The sequence below is a fragment of the Crinia signifera genome, chromosome 3 (genome assembly GCF_055691185.1).
Source record: "Crinia signifera chromosome 3, ASM5569118v1, whole genome shotgun sequence".
Classification (NCBI taxonomy): domain Eukaryota; kingdom Metazoa; phylum Chordata; class Amphibia; order Anura; family Myobatrachidae; genus Crinia; species Crinia signifera.
The window spans coordinates 42,966,574-42,990,961 of record NC_139219.1 but is presented as its reverse complement, the minus strand read 5'-3'; the positions used below and the strand labels follow the sequence as shown (position 1 = coordinate 42,990,961).

Below are 24,388 nucleotides of genomic sequence, written 5' to 3'. Positions count from 1 at the left end.
AGTCCCTGCAGCCATCTGAGCAGGGGCTTCTGGGCATATGAGGAGGGGGAGAGCTGCGGGGACCCGCTCACCCCCCACCGACTGCTTCGCAAAGGGCATGACTTATCGCAAGAGCTGCCCTTTAGTTAGTTATGTTAGAGCATATGCAATTAGTATTGATGCGGTAGAGGGGGGAGGGGTGGTAAGAGGTGACAGTTAGAGCATCCCACCCAGAATCTGATTGGTTGTTAAAGGCAACATCATCTCTTTTCATTTTTAGAAGTTTTAGTAAATTTACCACCATAGTGGAATGTGTTTTACACTGCTGGCTCATATATGAACATTTTAAGTATAACCCTATACGTCAAACACAAGTGTGGCCTCTGCTGTGCGCTACACAACTAGCTGCTCCTCCGATAAGACTCGCTCAAAGTGTGCGCTCAAATGCTACCACTTTATGGAACCCGACAATATATGTCACATAAACATGATAAAACAGTCACACTTCATCGATCAGATCATTTGTATTCGGAATGAGACGTTGACTTCGCTCAGAAAAAGTAGTCCTCTATTAAAACAATACAAACGCGTTTTATCAGAATGACTCCATCAGGGGCGTGGCGGAAAAAAGGACATTATATCAAGGTATAAACCAGGAAGAATGTTCCCTATACTTTAAAATGTTTAAAATCAATCACTGTAAAGGTAGACGTCCGACCTAAAAAGGTCTTGAGGAAGGCGGGTTCTTTACTTAGCCATAAGATTAGAGCCGTATAGTTTTATTTATTTATTTACAGTTTCTTATATAGCGCATACATATTACGCAGCGCTTTACAGAGAATATTTGAACATTCACATCAGTCCCTGCCCCAATGGAGCTTACAATCTATATTCCCTGCCACATGTACACGCACGCACAGACATTCTAGGGTTAATTTGTTGGGAGCCAATTAGCCTACCAGTATATTTTTGGATTGTGGGAGGAAACCGGAGTACCCGGAGGAAAACCACGCAAGTACGGAGAGAATATACAAATTCCGCACAGTAAGGGCCATGGTGGGAATCAAACCCATGACCTCAGTGCTGTGAGGTAGTAATGCCAACCATTACACCATCCGTACTGTATAGTTGTAGCAAATTAGAAATGGCTGAGCCCAGATTAGGTATATTTAATGGAAAAAACCTCCTCCTTACTTTAAAGGCAATATTCACCCAAGAGGATAACACACCACAATATTGTAGTGACTCTCTCACTCCTCCACTGGTTGAAAGCCCTATATGTGTTGGAAGGCAGAACAATGATTAGCATTGTTGCCTTACAATTTTAGCCCCAAACACACTAGATGATATTGTAAAGGATACTGTCATTTCCCGCTAAGCATAGGCGTGAGCACGGGGGGTGCCGGGGTGCACAGGCACCTCCTAATGCCTGCCGACACCCCCCACAAAATTCACAGCTGCAGCACCCAGAGTCTCCAACCCGCACTACAGACATATCATGGCGGCCGGGTGTTGCCGCTGCGGCGGGTGGACTGTCACCTGAAGCGCTGGCTGGGCTCCACTCCCAGCCCTGCCTCTATAGACATCAGGGGGCGCACCTAGGGTGACGTCACAGTGCGTCCTCCTGCCCACGCTCCTGTCCTCCTGCTGCCTCAGAGCCAGCCAGCAGGCAGCAGCATGTGCACCACAGTGTCAATGGCAGACTCTCAGCATCACCTCCTCGACTGCAGGCAGGCAGTGAATGATATCTATTTTTTCTGTTTTTTTTATATATTTTTTTCTGTTTTTTTCCCTGTTTTTATTTATATATATATATATATATATATATCCAAAAACCAGTTTATCCTTTAAGCGCTGATGTCTGCAGGAGAATGTCCAGGATATATATAAAATCAGGCCGTGCTGCACTCCTATTAGGGCCCTTCCAACTCAGCCCAATCTGTAAAATGCATAGAAAGAAAAAAGGAGGCGCACCATAGTGTAGTATTTAAAGTTTAAAAGTAGAAACTTTACTGAAGCGATTAAAAACTCACACAAGTACAGGTGTTATAAGATATATAACACATAAGCGCATATTACAGGTATATCACCGCAAGACAGCTCTCAAACAATTTCGCGCTGCACTCTCAGCCTGGATCCCGGACCAGCCGCTTCACTGCGTTGCCGCGTCACGACCTCCGTCCTCCAGCTCCGCCCAAACGCGTTTCGTCCTACGGGACTTCGTCAGTGGGTGACGAAGTCCCGTAGGACGAAACGCGTTTGGGCGGAGCTGGAGGACGGAGGTCGTGACGCGGCAACGCAGTGACGCGGCTGGTCCGGGATCCAGGCTGAGAGTGCAGCGCGAAATTGTTTGAGAGCTGTCTTGCGGTGATATACCTGTAATATGCGCTTATGTGTTATATATCTTATAACACCTGTACTTGTGTGAGTTTTTAATCGCTTCAGTAAAGTTTCTACTTTTAAACTTTAAATACTACACTATGGTGCGCCTCCTTTTTTCTTTATATATATATATATATATATATATATATATATATATATAGAATCACACTCACCCCATCCACAGCAGCAAACGGAGCAAGATAAATGGACCAGCACTCAGTAATTGGTGAAGAAAGTAAAGTGTATTTACATTACACGCATGTTATAACAAACAGTGCAGACAGCTGTCCCAACAGCTGTTTCAACCGGGGTGTCCCGGTTTTCATCAGGGGTGGACACCCCGGGACACCCCGGTTGAAACAGCTGTTGGGACAGCTGTCTGCACTGTTTGTTATAACATGCGTGTAATGTAAATACACTTTACTTTCTTCACCAATTACTGAGTGCTGGTCCATTTATCTTGCTCCGTTTGCTGCTGTGGATGGGGTGAGTGTGATTCTATAGTAACATTTCTGGACCCTGCACCGACTGAACTCCCTACAAGTGAGTGCCATCTTGCCTTTTTTCATATATATATATATATATATATATATATATATATATATATATATATATATATATATATATATATATAGTAACTCCGTGAACCCTGCACTTGGACCCTCCTGGGGTTGACCTGCTCAGGTGCCTTCTGTGCTGGCAATGTAGATTTCACTGTTATCAGCATAGATGTGATAGTGGAAGTTGAGTGAGCACATAAGCTCACCCAGAGAGGATGTATAGAGAAAGAGGACACCTACTATCAATGGAAGAGCAGGAGAGGTGAGGTCATTAGAGGTACAGCTGGTCATTTTCCAGACAGTGCAAGTAAAGTAAAGGCAACGGACCTTTGTATCAAAAGGGTTAAGAAAAGTACCAGGAAAAGGAAGCCAGTGTGGTTTACAAAAGAGGTATCAACTAGTGTAAAAGCAAAAAAGATGGCCTTTAGGACATACAAGCAGACTCAAAATAATAATGACAAAGAAGTGTATCTTGCCAGACGCAAAGAGGCTAAGAAAGTGATCAGGCGTGCCAAGGCACAAGCTGAGGAGAAAATGGCTCAGTCGGTAGATAAAGGAAACAAAACTTTTTTTAAGTATATAAATGAAAGGAGAAAATCAAATGGAGGAATAATAAGACTGCGGACAGACACTGAGAATTTGGTGGAGGGAGACAAGGCAATTGCAGATCAGCTAAATAATTACTTTTGCTCTGTATTCACTATAGAAGGAGAAGGGAAGGGACCACAGTTAAGTTGCAAGGACATTTATAAAAACAAGGTAGATGGAGGTACATTTACTAGGGAGAAAGTCCTAACAGAACTTTCAAGACTGAAAGTGGATAAATCAATGGGGCCAGACGGAGTGCATCCAAGGATACTAAAAGAACTAAAAGATGTGTTGGTAGCGCCATTAACAGATTTATTCAACCAGTCACTAGATACAGGTGCAGTTCCAGAGGACTGGAGAAAAGCAAATGTAGTTCCACTGCACAAAAGCGGAAGCAAAGAAGAAGCAAGTAACTACAGACCAGTGAGCCTTACAGTACATCAGTAGTAGGGAAAATAATGGAAACACTATTAAAAGAAAGAATAGTGGAATATCTTAAATTAAACAACTTACAGGATCCAAAACAGCATGGTTTTACTGCAGGGAGATCATGCCAAACAAGTCTCATTGACTTTTTTGACTCCGTGACCAAAATACTAGATGAAGGGGGGGCTGTAGATGTGGCATATCTAGACTTTAGTAAGGCATTTGACACTGTCCCACATCGCAGGCTGCTAAATAAACTTGAAAGTGTGGGATTGGATTATAAAACAATTAAATGGATAAGAACCTGGTTGCAGGATAGGAAACAGACAGTTGTCGTAAATGGAGTGCATTCTATGGAGGGACATGTTACCAGTGGAGTACCCCAGGGATCTGTACTTGGACCAGTGCTCTTTAATATCTTTGTCAGTGACATTGCAAATGGTATTGAAGGGAAAGTACCGTATTTTTCGGACTATAAGGCGCACCTAACAGCCTTAAATTTTCATCAAAATAGGCCGTGCGCCTTATAATCAGGTGCGCCTTATGTGTGCACTGAGTTTGACTGTCGGACCATTTCCTGCTGACACCGGGACGTAATACGTACACTACGTATTACGTACACTGCAATGACCCCAGACAATGGCACCAGTGAAGGACATGCTGTTTTAGCATGCGCCTTATAATACGGTGCGCCTTATGTATGGGTCAAGTACAGAAATAGACCCATAATTGAGACTGCGCCTTATAGTCCGGTGCGCCTTATAGTGCAGAAAATACGGTATGCCTTTTTGCAGATGATACAAAGATATGCAACAGAGTAGACACACCAGGAGGGGTAAATCAAATGACTGATGATCTAAGTAAACTTGAGAATTGGTCAAGAGAATGGCAACTACAGTTTAATGCTAAAAAATGCAAAATTATGCACTTGGGACTCAAAAACCCAAAGGCTCAATATAGTATCAAGGGTACTATAATGGAAACTACTGAGGAGGAAAGAGATCTAGGAGTCACTATTTCAAGTGACTTAAAGGCAGGGAGGCAATGTAACAAAGCAATGAGGAAGGCTAGTCAGATGCTTGGTTGCATAGGGAGAGGAATCAGTAGCAGAAAAAAAGACGTAATAATGCCACTTTATAGGTCATTGGTACGACCTCATCTGGAATACTGTGTCCAGTTCTGGAGGCCATATCTTCAGAAGGATATAAATACATTGGAGAGTGTACAAAGAAGGGCAACTAAAATGGTTCATGGCCTACATCACAAAACTTACCTGGATAGACTAAAAGATCTTAACATGTATAGTTTGGAGCAGAGAAGGGAAAGGGGGGACATGATAGAAATCTTCAAATATATCAAGGGTTTTAACATAGTACAGGTGGGAAATTTTCTTCAAAGGAAAACAAGTAATAAAACACGAGGACATGCACTGAAACTGGAGGGAGGTAGGTTCAGGGGAAATGTTAGAAAGAATTACTTCACAGAAAGGGTAGTGGATAAGTGGAATAGCCTCCCATCAGAGGTGGTAGAGGCTAAGACAGTAGAACAATTTAAACATGCTTGGGATAGGCATATGAATATCCTTACAAAGAAATAAGGATTAAAAAGGGTTGAGTTTACCTGAAGGGTAAAAAAGGGGCAGACTAGATGGGCCAAATGGTTCTTATCTGCCATCAAATTCTATGTTTCTATGTTTCTATGTTACTCCGATAGCAGCGGCACTCTGAGTCTTGTAAACAGTGAAAAAACGTGAAGTTTATTGTCTACATGTTTCGGGGTGCTTCCCCGTCTTCAGGACAAAAGCACAGTGAACAATCAGTGACATAAATACCCCACACAGAACTTACCCCTCCAGCTGTCTTCCCGCGCTTCCAGAGCCACCTCCCACCGTCGCCGTCCGTTCGCCGGATGTACGGAACCCGGAAGTTGCTGCGTTGCTCCCAGTGGTTGCCAAGGCGCCCAGAGGACTCTCACTCCCTCGGAACGCCCCGCCCCGTCCTGTGACCTCGCGTCACCTTCCTTCCATCACCGGGTACTTTCGGGGACGCCTAGGCAGGTTGTCATGGAAACGCCGGAGACCCTGTAAAATACATCATAAAAAGAATGTGTCTCAAAAACAAATATACATCTATACAAAAAAAGATACCATTTAAATACCATTCAGTGCGGGTATATAACCGTGTTACAATTGGAAAACTGTTAAAACATTCACGTGTTTTACAGGGTGTACTAAGTGACATACACACATCTCAAAGAGGCGCTCCCATGAGTTATTTTTCGGTACTTATGTAGTATCTGGGCTGCCGATTTTGTGATTGTATGCCTTACCTTAAGGCATACAATCAGATGCGATGCGATGCGATTCGATGCGATTTTGCATAGGATTCAATGTTAAGAAGGTCCTGTTCATTTCCCCACTATCCAAGTGGGCATAGAGTTGATTTTATATAGCGTGGCGAGCGCAGCGAGCCACCGAGCCCGAAGCGTGGCGGCGCATATTTCTTAAAAAGTATTCTGTGTCCCCTCGCGGGGCTCGCTACGCTCGCCACGCTTCGGGCTCGGTGGCTCGCTACGCTCGCCACAGGTTTATATCCAACTCCATGCCCACTTGGATAGTGGGGAAAGGAAAAGGACCCCTTTTTCCCATTGAATTCTATGTTAAAATGGACTCAGACCATTTTAACATTAAATCCTATGGAAAAATCTTGACCATCGCATACGATTTGGTCGCATGCGATGCGATACGATGCGATGCGATCCGATCCGATTTCTAAATCGGACGCCCAGATACTACATAAGTACCTATTTTTCTAATATTGCATTCTCGGTGATTAGGGGGAGCCCTTAAATAGTTAGTGCACTACAGGAAATCAATTTAATTAATTAAAGTGCAAGTGCAAAATAGACGTGGGTGTAATCTATAAACATCTTTAAAGTGCACATTAAAAAAGCAGTGGTGCCAGGGGGCACCTGCTGTCGCAGTTTAGACAGTAAATCTGTGACATGGTGTGGAATTGTTCCCACCCGTGTCTTTAACCTCAAGCAGGTGTGGTAGGCGGGCTACTGGGCAACTGGGCATGGAGGGCAGACCCAATGGTCATAGCATGTTTGCATGAGCCCTCTATTCTAAGGTTATATCATCTCACAAAATTTATAAGACCCAGGGATTCATTGAGCCCTCTAGGTTTTAATGTCTGCAATCTAAAAATCCACCGGGCCTCTAATTGCAATAAAGCTTTGCCACGGTTGCCACCCCTCAAGCTTTCTGGAACGTGGTCAATAACGTGGGCGTTCCGGGGGAGTGAGAGTCCTCTGGGCGCCTTGGCAACCACTGGGAGCAACGCGGCAACTTCCAGGTTCCGTACATCCGGCGAACGGACAGCGACGGTGGGAGGCGGCTCTGGAAGCGTGGGAAGACAGCGGGAGGGGTAAGTTCTGTGTGGGGTATTTATGTCACTGATTGTTCACTGTGCTTTTGTCCTGAAGACGGGGAAGTACCCCGAAACATGTAGACCATAAACTTCACGTTTTTTCACTGTTTACAAGACTCAGAGTGCCGCTTCTATCGGAGTACTATATATATATATATATATATAATGTTTTTAGGTATTTATCATTGTAAGTTTTGTTCATTACATTCATGTGTAAACCAAATTGAATGACACCAGGGTATTATGGCTGGTATTTAGAACCCAATAGTATCATAGAATGAGCCCATAATTAAAATTGCGACCGTTAGATATAAGCATACATAGTATTACATTGAAGTTGGCAGAGATAGACACGCCCAGTAGGCGGAGAAAGACACACCCAGTAGGCGGCGATAGGCATGCCCCTCCAATTGTGCACCCACTAATAAAATACTGTAGGCTGTGCACGCCTATGCCGCTAAGCAGCTTGCAAACTATGTGGTGCATACACACTGTCATCATCGGGCCCCCCGCTGAGCATGCAGTCATTGATGATATAGAAAATTGGGGGGTCAATAACAAACCACGGAAGCGTGCATTGTTAATGATATTTAGTGCGAACACTAAGCAATACTACAAACGATAATGCTTAGAAGGGCCAAAATGAGCAATATTGTTTGAAATATCGCTTAATGTGTATGGGTCTTTAGATTCATGGGGCTAGCGCGAGGTGCAGACTGTGTGGGAATTCCATCGAGTCTCCCCATATTTTTAATTTACAAGGCAAAACCAACAGTTTTTTTGTGGGGGTGGAGGTGGGGTGGGGGGGGGGGGGGGGCTGTGGTTCTTGTAAATGATTGCCACGTTTAAAACTATGAGCAGACTTGATGGAATTCCTGGACAACCTGCAACTTGCAGACTACTACTACTGTACACAGGTCCCATTCCCTATCTATGTGGAGTTTGTACAGTATATTTTGCCAGTTTTACTTTGGTTTCGTCTTGGTGCTGTACTTTCTTTCCAGGATTAAACGAAAATGTACCCATCTGTTAGAGAACTTCGTAAAAGGAAAAGGAAAGTGTAGAGCTGCCCTTATAAAAACATTCACATTAGTGTGAACATCTAGAAGGAAATATATATAAAGCACTGGTATGGCAATAATAACTCAAAATACATGTAATATCAAAAGGCATTGATTTAATATCTCTATATAAAAATGCAATAAATGGAAACAAAAATATATAATTCGAGCATATAATGTCATATACTAATATGCCGAATACGAAATATATATTTCAGCACGCTGTAGTAAAAAAAATACAGTATTACCGTGTTTGTTTTGGGTTGAATTTTTGCCCAAATTTAACATTGGGGGCTAGCAGCTATATATATTCTCACCTTGTGCATTAACTAAGAATGTTTCCACCTTTATTAGGTTATATATTATTACTTTATTTATTTAGTATTAGCGCCAAGAAAAAGTTTCTTGTTTTGTGGCATCATTAGGGAACTTATGCAGTAAGCGCCAATGAGGCAGGGACTGATATGAATGTTAAATAATATTCTCTAAACATCTCTGCACGGGTGCCGGACGGAGTCCCGACAGTCGGGATCCCGACTGTTAAAACACTGACAGATGGGTTCCCGGCGGCCACCGGCTATTCTACCTCGTGGGGGTCCACGACCCCCATAGAGGGAGAATAGAATAGGTGGCAAACGTAGCTAGCGAGCCACTGTGCCCGCAGCGTGGCGAGCGCAGGGAGCCCACAAGGCGCTTTGTTGCACTCGCCATGCTGTCTGAGTCCGGCCAGTCGGGATCCCGACTGTCGGAACCCTATTCCACACCCCTCTGGACAATATTGTGGTGCTATATAAATAACTTTATCAGGCAAGCATTGTCTTCAGGTGTGACGGAGCAAGCCTTTGAAATACATGGACTTCAAGTTGCAACCTTAAAATGCTGAATTAATGATTGGCTGCTTAAACCCAATAAAGGTGGAGACCGGGTAATGTTATTGAAGAAACTTGAAGCTAAGTACAGTTTCTTTTTTGGACACTGTTGCTCTTAAAGGGCTAAATTAATGATGCAATGCATTCAACTTTTTCTTATGTTAAAAATGCTTCTTCAAAAATCCCACTATGGCATAATACTATTCCCCCCCCCCCCCCCCCCCCGCCCCCCACCTACTGTGAATTCCAGTGGGAAGAAGATTTGGATCCGGTCCCCCACCCAACAGAAAAGGACACCTAGTCCACAATTCTGGAACACATTGCTAGGTCTTCCATGTATGCATTGGTAAAATGTATTACAGTACTTCTGGTACATGGTCCCCACTGGACTCCATGGAATGTAAAACTCTAACTCTTAGATTTGTTGGTGTCCTGGTACCTTCATTCACTTATTTTGGACCATTCCAAAACTAGTTCTGTTTTGGCGTCTGATTGCAGGCCTTTTGAGTGCTGTATTAAATTGCCCCCCTACTGCTAACCCATGACCCCTTATTTTGGGCCTCCCCTTTGAGTCCTTAGAAAGATACTGTATGAGGATAAATTGGTGAACCAAATCCTAAATGTTGCTAAATGTTTTGAAGCTTCTCACTGGAAAAATCATGCTCCACCCTCCCATATTGGCCCTTCTTCAGATCTGATTGCAGTACAAATTTGTTCTCAAAATGGGCAAAACCATGTGCACTGCAGGTGGGGCAGATGTAACATGTATAGAGAGTGTTAGATTTGTGTGAACTATCTGTGCAGGGTAAATACTGGCTGCATTATTTTTACACTGCAATTTAGATTTCAGTTTCAACACACCCCACCCAAATGTAACTCTCTCTATACAAGTTAGGGGGGGTACACACCAGAACGATTAGGGCTCAATTCCATCAATCTGGATCCAATTCCGACCGATTGGATGCAGATTGTATGTAGATTGGGCATGTTTAGGTCCAATTCTGATTCAATCCCAATCCGATGCGCGTCCCCGCTGACGTTTGGTTGTTTTACAGATCCTACCTGCTGCAGGTAGGATCTGTAAAAGATCCATTCAACTGGATACAGACTCAGATCGGATTGGGATCAGATTGGATGCAGATCGTTAGCAGATTGTGTGCTCCAACAGATCGTGCGACCATCACACAATCTGCTAACGATCTACTAACAATCAGGATCGTTCTGGTGTGTACCAGGCCTTACATCTGCCCCACCTGCAGTGCACATGGTTTTGCCCATTTTGAGAACAAATTTGTTCTGTGATCAGATCTGAATAAGGGCCATTATCTCCAAGGTACTTGTTTCCTAGCACGGCGCCAGCGATAAAAAATGTATTCATCGGGTCGGTCCGGAGAAATCGCGTTGATCGCATCGCATGCAACCAAATCGCATGCGATGCGATCGACGCAATTTTTACATTGGCCCCAATGTTAAATGCCCCCAGACCCCAATTTTCATTGTATACCCACCCTGATGGGTCAAATGCCCCCCCATTGTTAACGCCACCCCACGATTAACGCCAACCCGAAGCGTGGTGAGCGGCGGCGGTACGCGTCCTCCGACCTTTTCATGCCCCCACTATCCACGTCGTCGTGTAGTTGATTTTATACAGTGTGGCGAGCGCAGCGAGCCACCGAGCCCGAAGTGTGGCGAGCCCCGCGAGGGGACGCACATTACTTCACAGGTATTACGCGTCCCCACGCGGGGCTCGCTGCGCTCGCCACACTATATAAAATCAACTCAATCTGGATCTTGAGAGACAAAGCAGCACTCTCTCTCTCGATGTGTATATGTGTGTGTGTGTATATATGTATATATAATATCAAAGATAGAATTTTGAAGTGGTGTTATGGAAACTTTAGTATTCACTTAAACGTGTGCTGTTGTGTACACCAGAGAAGGGGTCATGGCCACTCAAAAGGGGTGTGTCTGTAAAACCAGGTAGTGGGCTGGGCACACCCTCGCCTTTTGTAGAGGGAGTGGCCAGCACTCATGAAGATGCCGGTCAGACCCAAAGTAGGGTGCCACATGACAAATGAGCAATTCATGAAGAAAGTAGGACATGGAGATAAAATAATGTATATCGAGCGCTTGTATATTATAGATCAAGTGTTTGCAAACACTTGATCTATAATATACAAGCGCTCGATATACATTATTCTTTCAGCATCCAATAAAAAATTGAGCAGCTACAATAAGCACAACCAATACACTTAGCTCCTTCCATAAAAGTGTGACCAATTTAATGAATTAGAACTACATGCCTCTTCTCAGTGTGTAGGAAGGTCCTGTAGATTTCCAGAGTGATGAGCCTTAGTGAAAGCTGGGCTTTTGGTTCAGTGCACAAGTCGCCTTTATTGACACAATTTCCCAGGTGCCCTTTCTGTTTCTATTTGCCGTTTCTTTAAAAGCCACACTCCGCATGCAGCAGGTAATCTACATCGACTACAGTCTTGTGTACTTAAGTTAAATTTCAGCTGCCTTCAACTGGGTAACCCGAGGTAGTGAGCAAAGGCCTGGAAAATTAATCACACTGTGTTCTAGCTGGTTTGTGTGCTGGTCTTCTGCATCACAGCCTTGCACGGATGATCGTAATGCACAAAGCATTAACTCCAGCAGCACTTAGGCCCTGATTCATCTGTCAGCATTAACTGAGATTCTTACCCTTCATTTCACTCACTGTCCAGGAAATCCTACGACTGCATTTTTATTCCCACCACCAGTTGCATGATAGCCAAGTAAGGTGTTATAATCCTCACTGGGCAATAACCAGGAACATGACTTAATAGAAAAATATGGCATCTATTTTTTTAAGCAGTAAGGAGTCTAAAATATATAATATATATATTTCTGTGGCTCATGATAAAAATGCAACATATGGATTCACTAGGAGTATAGCATTATCCGGGGCACGCTGTGGGTGCGCTCATATTGATATCTGCCAGTATGCCAGTACAGCGGAACAGTTGGCTAGAAACCAGTGACCTATTAGGCCTCATGGAAGCTCCATCACTGGTTTCTTGCAAATATTCTCACCAGATTAAGGGCCTATTAGGTATGTAGAACCCATACACTATCAACCTTAATCTCTTCCCCCTTCTTTCTTTATCTATCTATCTATTGTATATATACAGTATAGTGTTCTCTCTAGGCCCATCCGTCCTCGCCACCGCTCTCCAGAGCACTTGGGGGAAGCCCGGCACCTACTTAGGTGCCAGATACACCCCTAAATAGATGTCGGTGGGTGGGCCTGTGCACTTTTAAAGTGCCTCCTTTTCCACGGCGGGTTCCGAATGAGTCATCGCTAGCCGGGATTCCCACGGTCTTTTCTCCGACATCGGAATCCTATCAGTAGCCGACAGTTGGAATCCCGATTTACGCTGGCTATTTTCCCATGTACCACAGCCCCCATAGAGGGAGTATATAATAGGTGGTGAGCGCACTCGCCCCCATTGGGCTCCTGACAGTCTGTGTTTTAATGTCGGAGAAATGACTGTCGGAATTCCATACCCACCCCCAGCGCCCTGCCATGATCCTGGAGTGATCACTATATATATATAGAGAGAGAGAGAGAGAAACAATTACATAACTTTGTGTGGAAAATATAAATAAATTTGTAATACTTATGATTTATAGCCAACCATGTGGCCTGCTGGTGTCTGTCTGGTGATCATCAAGTTGTCATGATGAGGGTGGGCCTATTTTTAAAGTATGTGTAGGTCTGGAGCTGCAGCTTCATCCGCCCTGTTGTTAATTTGGCCCTGAATACACTACTGTCTCATAATGAATATTGGGAATATTGGTTTAGCTAACAAAATGTTTGGTTCCACTATGCGTGTGTGTGTATGTATGTGTATATATATATATATATGTGTATGTATATATATATATATATATGTGACAGGTGCATGTTACTTTGTCTTGAATGAGCAACTAAAATGGCTGCACAGTAATACCAGTACTGTATGAATATAAACATAAATGAACAGAATAACTTGTTTTATGCGGCATGCAAAATTGCTCAACCTAAAAAGTAAGTAAACAGATTTTTCTGTTTTATTAATGACACTTGCACAGATTTTTCCAGACATAGGGCCAGATGCACTAAGCTTCAAAGTGATAAAATGGAGATTGATCAACAGCCAGCCAATCAGCTCCTACCTGCCATGTCACAGACTGTGTTTGACAAATGTCAGGCTGAATGGTTGGTTGTTTATCACTCTCCATTTTATCACTTTTGAAGCTTAGTGCATCTCGCTCACTATTAGATCTTTAACCAGTTGGCACTTGACGCAGGGCCGGATTATAATGGAGGCACAAGGGGTCAGTGCCCCTGGGCCCCCCACTAGCTAGGGGCCCCCTGTGGTTGGAATGTATTTTTCCAAAAAAAAAAAAAATATATTTTTTTTTAGCTAAAGGTTTTGTGCATGGGAGTGGGGTAGTGCTGCAGCTTCACCTATCTGCCAATGTGACAATGATTAATGGTGTTGAGCATCAGGAGCCAAGGCACACTGATTGCACAAGTGTGCAGTGCATTACTGGGAGTTGACTAAGTCCCATGACACTTTAAACCAGAGGGCAGAGGCTGAGAGGTTTGTGCTGAGCTCTAATTGGTGGAGCTCATTACATGCCCATGGAGAACAGCAGCAGCAGGTTAGTCATGGGAGGAATTTTTAATCAAAGGCAGCACTAGGACTGTGAGGTCTCCCACAGAGTAAGGTGCAGAGGGACAAACACAGGCTTTTCATATGGTATGTATTTATGTGTATGTGTGTGTGTGTGTAATATATATATATATATATATATATATATATATATATATATATATATATATATATATATGAATACAAATCTGCCGGCACTCCAGGGTTAATGAAGACAGCATACTCTGGTGCCAGAATGATGGTAATAAACAATCCAATAATCCCAAGGTATGGGATAATAAACGGCACTCAGAGATTCACAACTTTTGAAAACACTTGTATTAGGAAATCACAAGTAGGGCATCACAGGTGACGTTTCGGGGTATCAACCCCTTCTTCAGGCTGTAGGAGGGTCTGAAGAAGGGGTTGATACCCCGAAACGTCACCTGTGATGCCCTACTTGTGATTTCCTAATACAAGTGTTTTCAAAAGTTGTGAATCTCTGAGTGCCGTTTATTATCCCATACCTTGGGATTATTGGATTGTATATATATATATATATATATATATATATATATATATATATATGCAGTTACCCATTGACCAAGTTTATACTGCCTTTACACTGTGTTTTGACAGTGTAATATTCTCCAATGCAGTGTGCGGCCAGTAATGACAAGTGCAAGGGGGCCCCCCTGGCTAAAGTACCCCGGGCCCCCCGAAGGCTTAATCTGGCACTGACCTGACGTAAATATATATTTCATTATAAAAAAAAAAGACTTAAAATTGCTGCTTGCAGAAGTATTCATCCTTCGCAGTCTAGTACTCGGTTGTAATTTTAGCTTCGATAACCGTTTTACGTTCCGGTAAGTTTTACCAGATCGACTCCATGTGGTTCAGACTTGTTTTATTCTGCATATTGACTGCAATTTTCAGCTACAGTAGTGCCAAAGATTCTGAATTGACGTCTGGACTTTGGCTTGGCTGTTATAGAACATTCACCTTTTTTGTTTATCCGTGCCAGTGTTGCCTTGGCCTTGTGTTTGGGATCATTGTACTGCTGAAGGGTGAACTTTATCACAAGCTTTAGATTTATAGCTGACTGGCAGTATCTCCCGGGATTTTCCAGCATCTACCAGTCCTTCAATTTTAACAAGATGCCCAGTACCTACATTGTTTTGCCACACCCATACATCAATGTTGGGATGGTGTTTGTGGAGGATGTGGGCAGTATAAATCTTGTGCCACACACACAGGAATATCCACTTAAACCCAAAGAAACATCGGGTGCGATAATCTGAAGTTTTTTTGTTATTTTCCCGATGTTTTTCAATTATTATTTTTTTTCCGCCCTATATATTGTGGTCACCTGGGGGAAAAAAATACATTTACTCCAGAAAAGACATAGGTTTCACTGAACTTGTTCACTGACAGACAATTACATGCAATCACGATAGATTTTTAATATGGGACCCAAAGCTGAATATTTGTCTCGTCTGACCACAAAAGCTCATCTTATTTGGGTTACTCTGATGTTTTCCGGCAAACTCTAGATTCACAGTATAAATTATTTGAGCTTTAATCTGTAAAAACTGTTCTGTTTTTAAGGATTCACAGGTAGAGGCTAATTAAAAGTGAATTGTTAAAGCAATATTTTCATCTGTGTAAACTTGGTGCTTCCACAGGATAAGGGTTACATACTTATGCAAGCAGTATCTTTATTTAAATAAAAAAATATTGTCTGGAGCAATCAGCTAAAGGTTGCGCATGTCCTGTGCGGTACTATATAACTAACTGACATCTTATCCAACAGCCTACTAGCAGATAATGTGACTGTTGCGCATATCCTGTGTGGTACTATAACTAACAGACATCTTATCCAACAGCCTACTAGCAGATAATGTGACTGTACTCTGGATATCTGGGATCCTTACCTGGGGTGTAACAGGAAAAATGTCAGCCGTGGCAGCGCATACACTGCCAGATGCAACCGACCAATGAGGGAATCAGTCAGGTAAAGCTGGCCATACACCTACAGATTTATTGTCTAATCTGTCTGGTTGGAACAAAAATCTGGTAATTTATGGGAGCAAATAAGAGTTGACCATTTACGTCGAAATGCTGGAAAATTGACAAAAATGGTGATTCAGAGATGACTTTTGTTCCATATACACAGATTGGACAATAAATCTTTAGGAGTGTGGCCAGTTTAAGTTGAGAGAGTTTATGCTTGACCCTGTTATCATTACTGACCAGACACTTTTGCATAACTTATGTCTGACTTATCTGTTGACTTTCTAGGGGTTGAATACTTTTGCAAGCAACTGTCGCATTTTTTATAAAACCTAAAGTCAAAATGAGCCTTACTTAAAAAAGGTTACAAATCCTAATTTAGTCCTCTACATTATGACTGTTAAGCATCTAAACTCCTGCTTTTCATCTGGATTAAAATAAAATGCAGGTTTATTTGTACAAAGGATGTTGTTGGGTAGTTTCTGAAAGTGCCTTGCGGGATAAGTAGGGATTTTGCTTTTTTGTCCAACAGTAATTCTATGCTGGAAATGCCTGGGTAGCATCAGCGGATGAAGGTTAGAAAAACTACACTTCAGATGAAAAAGCTCAACAAACAGAGTTTATTTTAAACTGCATTTTGTACATTGCTGCACTTTGAGCTCCTTGTCCCCTGGGTAACACACACATCAAAGCATTCCCCTTCCTTTAGGTCCCCAGGGCTACCATCCCCGAGCAACGTTGCAAACCGCCTGCCAGCTAAAAGGGTTAAATCCCTCAGTAAATACACAAAGCCTTCCCTGCTCATAAGTAGCTCTGTTGACCAAGATACTTCACAGAGACACAAAATACATACAAATAAAGAGAGCTAATATCTATTTAAATATCCTGTATAACTAGCCAGTGGAAGCAGACATTTTGTGGACTCATCGAATATTTAGAAGAAAGCAGCACAGCAATCCGCTAACTCAAGTTGCATTTTGTTCTGGCAGCCATTTTGTGAGCTGGGAATTCAGCCGTTAAATTCACTGATTACTAGTGATGCGCCACTGGTTCTGAGCGAGTTGAAGGGCTGCTTTTGAACAATGGTTTGCCCATAAAATGTCTTCCTTTTTAGTTTGGGCTTCGTGATCTGTTTAGTTTCCAGGGCAATGTCAAACTGAGGTTATTGCTCCTGCTATCTGTAAAGAGGATATTGTTTTGTATCCCTACAGGTGTATCCGATACATTACGCCTATGGATGTGCATATTACAGCTGCTACAAAGTGAAGATACAGATGTCAGGGATGTGGCGGCAGATATCATTCACGTGTATCACACTCAGAAACATAACCTCTCCGGAGCAGGTAGGTTGGGTTCCAGCTAATTATGTTCTAATCAAGATGACAGAAACATAGCATTTGAAGGCAGATAAGAACCTCTTGTACCATCTATTTTTCTTTATGCTATTGGCATTTTCAACCCTATTGTAAAGATATTCTTATACCTATACCCTGCATGGTTAATGTGTTCTACTGCATTGGGGGGAATTCAATTTTGACACCCACCACACTTACGGTATAGGGCTATAGGGTAGCGAGCAATTTTAGGCAAGCCAGGTGAAGAGGTGAATCAGGCTGTCATTAGCGGCATTTAAATGCCACAGCAACATCAATTAGCCCACAACTGAATTCCACCTTTAGCCTCTACCTCCTCTGATGGGAGACACTACCCTTTCTGTGATGTCATTTTTTCAGCGGATTTATACAATTTGTCAGTTTTCTGCAATGTCGGACTGGCCCACAGGGTTAAAGGGGAAAGTTCCGGTGGGCCCCCTTAATATGGATCAGGTTCACAACTGTGCACATGAAACTTTATATATATATATATATATATATATATATATATATATATATATATATATATATATATATATATATATATATGGAGACTGGCCACACCCCTAAAGTGGGCCTCTATAACTATAATATTTTATAATAATAATTTAAATTTACTATATTGCATAGTTTATTGTAATTATTCTGATTAACATTGTTTATTATTTAGAGAGTGCACCAGCATTTTCTATTTTTCCAAATAGTTTTACCTCAAATTTTTCCTGAATCATCCTCCAGTTTCATGCACTTGATATATTTGAAAGTTTCTATCACGTCCCCCATTTTTTCCTTCTCTGCTATACATATTGAGATCTTTCAGACTTTCTTGGTAAGTATTGTGATATACTGTAGACTACAGCAGGGGTGGCCAAACCTGTCCTTAAGATCTACCAACAGTTCATGTTTTTCAGGCAACCTGTGGATCTATTGTAGGAGTGAATGCAGCATGTTTGAAAATGTGGTAGATTTCGAGGACCGGTTTGGCCAGCCCTGGACTACAGTATATGCCGTTTTGGTTGTTGGCATTTCAAATTTAACAGTGTTGGCATTTGTACTGATGTAAAGCAATGTGTTGTATAGGCTATTAATGTATGACTGACCTTAACAGAAGGAATGCGTTGTTTCACAAGTGGGCAACCACAATTTGGCCACAATTGGAAGGACATGAGCGGCCTCATAATCTCTCAGAATAATTCTAGTATAAACTATAACCCTCTCAGATGTTTGTCCTTTACGGGCTGCACTAGATCCTGTTCCTCTCTGCCACGCCATCGCAAAGTGGCCATTTACCAAACATGTTTTCTGATATGCATGTTGAGGAACGTAAGGATTTTGATAGGGTCATTGTTTGGAATTGTGGTCTATTGTTATTCCTTTCAGTTAATTATAGACCAGAGAGATTGCAGAGAGTGAAGCACCCATTGCATATTGTTCTCTATTATGTTTTCAACAAAAATATTGTTTTCATGGCCAAAACTTGTTAAACAGCTGTATTAATTACTGTGCTTACATACATGTTGGTCATCATGTTAGTCCCAGCATCTAAAAAGTCCTAGGACTAAAGTGGACTATTTGCCTTCTCGTAAGTGTGTTCACCAAACATAGGTGTCCTACTTCATATGATCTGACCACATTCTCATGTATATTGACTCTTCTTACAATATGGCGGGTTTTTCTGTATATAGGCACTGGAAAGACAAAAAAATTTCGTTTTTCCAGATGTTTTCACTCATAGTCGTGATTGTCCATAAATAAAACTGTACTCATTTTAGCAAAGTAGCTACACATCCAAAATTCATTAAATAGTCATAAACCAACCAGACATGGCAGAGGTAACGGGAAAATTAGCTAGCTGAATAGTTGAGAAGACTGGACTTGAGACATGCAATTCAGCAAAGAACATATTCGTTTGTTCTACCAATAAAAGAATATTTATAAAATCATCTTTAGCTGGCACCTCCCTCGTTTATAACTAGGTCCAATGTTCCCAGTGAGCGGAGGTGATTGTGAATAAGCTGGAACCCTCTTCCATCCATGGTGGCAATGTCCAAACATAGAGCAATTGTGGATGGAAAACCTCAAACTAACATTTGGCGGACTACCAGTTGTTCCAGTCACACCGTAGCATGCTTTTTGGGAAACCGACCAAATTAATATCTCACTTATAAACCATACAAGATGTACAATTTTGCAAGCTCCAATAATTTCAGAGCTGATATCAGTCTCAATAGTATAGATTATATGCCTCTTGTGGAATGATACAAAATATTTATACAAAGAAACCTCTCAAATAAAAGCGTAAAGGAAAACTATAGAAGCTTCTACTGCATTTAGGTATACTCTGCCAAGGGCAGGCGTTCCTTGTTGTAAAACTTAAGGTTGTATTATTCCTGTTTTGGTACTTGTGTAGTTTCACGGCGCCAGCATGGCGCCGTGCTACTTCCGGGTGTACGCTCGCCACGAAATATGTCCAAAAAAGTAACTTAACTCCATGCCAACATGGATAGTTCATACCTCCACTATCCATGTTGGCATGGAGTTGATTTTAAATAGCGTGGCGAGCATAGCGAGCCACCGAGCCCGCAGCGTGGGCGAGTGAAGCGAGCCCCGCAAGGGGACTCAGACGCACGGCGCCATGCTGGCGCCGTGAAACTACACAAGTACCCCTGTTTGTTTAACACCTACGCGCCATTGTATCACTACTCGTTTGATATTGCATGTATGTTTGAGGCTTTCTGGTGAAGGCCTCGAGTGTACACAGGCAGCACTGGTGTTTTGTTTGCACAATTGTTTGACCACTTTCCCAAAATCTTGCACATTGATAATGGCTAAGCATGGATAGGAGTGTTATGGTCACATAGATTTGTCTAGCTATGCATACAGGCAACTTTGAATCAGCTCCTTTGATTTGAATTGTGCAGGACAGTATATCTAGGTGAACTTTATATGGGTTAATTTTAGCCTTTAAATGGCAGTGTTTCTCAAACCGTTCCTCATGGCACCCTACGAGTGCATGTTTTCCAGGCCATCTAGCTGGAGCACATGTAAGTGCAGGGGCTTGCTGGCAACTTTTAGCCTGGGGGGCAAGTCCAGAGCACTGGCCCATAAGTAACAGCGCATCATTAAATTTAGTTTTTTTGTTTAATACCACAGTCTATTCCCCCTGCATAATATTACCAGGACACCACAGGCTGCTCCCCCTGTATAGAAAGAACAGGACACCACAGGCTGCGCCCCTGCATAATGGTACCAGGACACCACAGGTTGCTCCCCATGTATAAAAAGAACAGGACACCGCAGGCTGCTCCACCTGCAGAATAATAACAGGACAACACAGGCTGCTCCCCCTGAATAATAATACCAGGACGCCACAGGCTGCTCCCCCTGCATAATAAAACCAGTACTCCACAGGCTGCTCCCCCTGCATAATAAAACCAGGACACCACAGGCTGCTCCCCCTGCATAATAATAGGAGGACACCACAGGCTGCTCCCCCTGCATAATAATAGGAGGACACCACAGGCTGCTCCCCCTGCATAATAATAGGAGGACACCACAGGTTGCCCCCCCTGTCCGCAACCACAGGCTGCCCCCCCTGCATAATAAAACCACACCACAGGCTGCTCCCCCTGTATAATAACAGGAGGACACCACATGCTGCACCCCTGCATAATTTGTCATTAAGATAATGTCTCCTTTTGTCGGTCCCCGGGTCTGTGCTTCAGCTGCGGCCACCTCAACCTCCATCCGCAAGCTCCTCACCCCATGTCAGACGCATGGGTGGGCGGCGTCATGCCGTCACCCGCTCGTCATGACTCCCAGTGAGTAACAGCCACTAGAAGAGGAACATCCTTTAGTTAGGGGCCTGGACATGTCCTCAGTGCCAGAGGCTGGCGGCCATGTTACTAGAGCCATGGCCATGTTACTGGAGCCGCAGCCGGCACGGTCAATAGGAAAAGGAGGTGGACAATATGCTGGGCCACCAGGCGGCCTGCTGAAGTAACTTTTAAAGCGGCCCAGGAGGGCACATGGCACCCTGCCCCCCGGCCCAGCCCGCCCCTGTGTAAGTGTGTTGCTTGACTGACACATTAGATGTATAAGTGAAAACATACACTGTGCTAGGGTTTCATGGGGCTTGAGTTTGAGAAACACTGTTCTACAGGTCTTTAGTTTGTGTGCGTGACGGAGGTGCACAGTTATGCAAAGTTTCCCTTGGAAATGATTGCTTTGTAAGTTTGCTACAAAGTTTTACAGACGCCTCTAATTTCTTCTACATTGTTCTGAACTGGCAAGTGCCAAGTTGGCGTAGCCAAATAATAGCAAGATGGATAGCATGTATTTGATTAGCTGTTTTTCTCCTTCAAAGCCCTCACATGCAAGTTCAGGTTACTGAACCCAAATGAATCCATAACACTGCGCATTAAAACTGCTACAGATTGCTTTGGCAGGAGGAGTATCACTTTACTGCCTTAGCTTTTGTTTTTCTTTTTAGTTTCACTTATTTTTACAGTCTTAGGTTTGACCATAATAGAACTTCCAAGCTACGATAAATCTTCCAGCTTTCCCTGTTTTGGACTTGAGTCCCTGTCCGTGTTTCCTCCCAAATGTTCAGTCTGTGTCTGATGTATAGACAAACTCCTTCATCTGTCTTCATAATGTGTTATTGAGAGCTTCCTACTTCTTATATTACGGGTTTTGTAGCCATCATACTAAGGGTCTATCTATTAACCTACGGCAGTAGGCCATGACCGGGTAACTGGATGACACCGAAACCTCAGACTTGGAGATCTTAAGTTCCAGATGTTAAGGGAAATAATATAAATTAAACCGGTACTTACATGTTAGTTGGGCGCCCACTATAGTTAGTACGCTCATACCCCCACTATCGATGTCGGCATGGAGTTGATTTTATATAGTGTGGCGAGCGCAGCGAGCCCGAAGCATGTTGAGTGTAGCGAGCCCCGCGAGGGGACGCGTAAAAGTAAGCAAATAGGTTAGTGGGCGTCCAACTAACATATAAGTACCATTAAACCATAAAAATATTTAAATATTTGAAATAAAATGTATTTTAATCACCTTGCCCATTGATGTTTTGTGAAAATAGACACATAAGTATTCATAGATGTGAAGTACACTTAGGGTATATAGGGTAGGGGGTTATCCAGGAGAAGCAGGTATCAATGAAGCATCTTGGTCGTTGGAGTGGGAATCTCCTCCCCCTACCAATCACTGCAATCAATGTGGGACACATTTGCTGCGCTATATAAAAAACTATAAAAAAAAAAAGATAAGAATAACGCATTTCTGTGAAGCAACTTCCTTCAGATGCATGCTCCCGACGAAAGTGCCTGTGGTACAGCACACAAACAGTCCCATAATGCAGCTGTATACAACTAACGGCTCTAGGGGTGGGGCTGCAGCTCAGTCCAAAATTCAATTACTTGAGCCACACCCACTTCCAGTAAGTCAGTTTGAAATAGCCTATTTGAATTTTGAACTGCGCTGCATCCCCTCCTCTGGAACTGCCACTGTACTTAACTAGGGAGGGGCCTTTTTTTAAAATATTCTAAATAAAAACCCAGACAAGAACATGGGTGGAGTTCTCATTTTTTTTGTAAATCAATAGATAATGCTACATTGACAGATTCGAGTCATACTGTTTAATTAATGAGCTGCCTTAATTAAGGTCTTCAGTCAAAGTAGACGCATATTTGGCTTTGCTGAATTGATTTTACTCAAGCATTTCGCAGCTATTTTTCAGGGTATAAGACCCAAGCTATTTCATTGGATAGAGGTTTCCTTTTACTTTTGAAAAAGTTATGTTCCAAGTTAATAACGTGTTAGAAATAAAAGTGACATTTCTATGGCAGGAAAAACTTCACACAACCCTCCCCGAACAGCTTTTTCATCCTTTAATATCCGGCTGTAGGATCTAACCTTGAAGAGTGAGGGCCTCCCTCCCCTTTCTAGTTCCAGTTGTTTACCCAAAGATTTTCAGTCTTTCATATGGAAATCTGCATATGCCTGGAGTTCAAAAGAAGCTTGTGGGCCTTCTGCAGACTGTTACATCCAGGCCTTGGTGATTGTTATTTCCAATCTAAACAAAACCAGGCAGAGGAACTGTTCTTTGTGTAGCACCTTCCCAGCTCTGGGAGACATCACTATGTCCTAGGCACCCAACAGGAGAAGGGGATGTAGATTGTTTTGATTACGGTTCTCAATGTGTTAGATGCAGCCATCAGTAAGTGGCAGCAGCCAGGTTTGTAGACAGGGGATGCGGTCAATATGCCGGCGGTCGGAATCCCGGCGGTTGAAATACCGCCGCCGGAATCCCGACCGCCGCAATGCCGGCACTTTGTCTCTCTGTGGGTGTCCACGACACCCATAGAGGGAGAATAAAATAATGTGCCGAGCGTAGCTAGGCACGGGGCCCACTGCGTGGCAAGCACAGCGAGCCCGCAAGGGGGGGTCCATGGTCCTCCCTTGTCAGCATTGCGGCGGTCGGGATTCCAGCGTCGGTATTTCGACCGCTGGGATTCCGACAGTATTCATTAATTTAGTAAGCTACTAATACAGTTTAAGTAATAAAACTAATAAAGTAGCGAATAAAGTCCAGATACTTATCGTTGTTTTGCTCAAATGCCCCCATTGTTATAGGAAAGCGCAAGGATGTGCGCATCACAATTGCGGCATGTATGTTATACTTCAACTTCCCGAACATGAACCGCATAAGAGATTTTACCCAATTACTTCCCCTTAACATATAACATATTTTCTATTTTCTTTCTTCACTTTCACAACTAACTAGATAACCACAGGCCACCGCTCTTGTGTGACTGGATCCAGGGGCGCCGATTTATGTTTTTGCTGGTGGGTGCTCAAGGGGGCGTGTCCATTAGGGAAAGGGGTGAGGGGGCTGTGGGGGCCCTGCAATGGTCCCCACAGCCCCGCCTACCTCTGTCCAGGATGGAGGTAGGCAGGGATCCAGGCAGCGCCGCAGTGGGGTCCGTGCAGCACTGGAGAG

General features: G+C 43.1%; 1 protein-coding gene across 1 annotated transcript in view; it reads left to right on the top strand.

The window, feature by feature from the left end:
• The window catches only part of THADA (THADA armadillo repeat containing), a 544,422-nt gene that overhangs the window by 447,265 nt on the left and 72,769 nt on the right, over window positions 1-24,388 (top strand). The window contains exon 36 of the mRNA XM_083175704.1: window positions 17,203-17,334. Coding sequence (XP_083031830.1) covers window positions 17,203-17,334 — 132 coding nt within the window. The remainder of the gene's footprint in view (window positions 1-17,202; window positions 17,335-24,388) is intronic.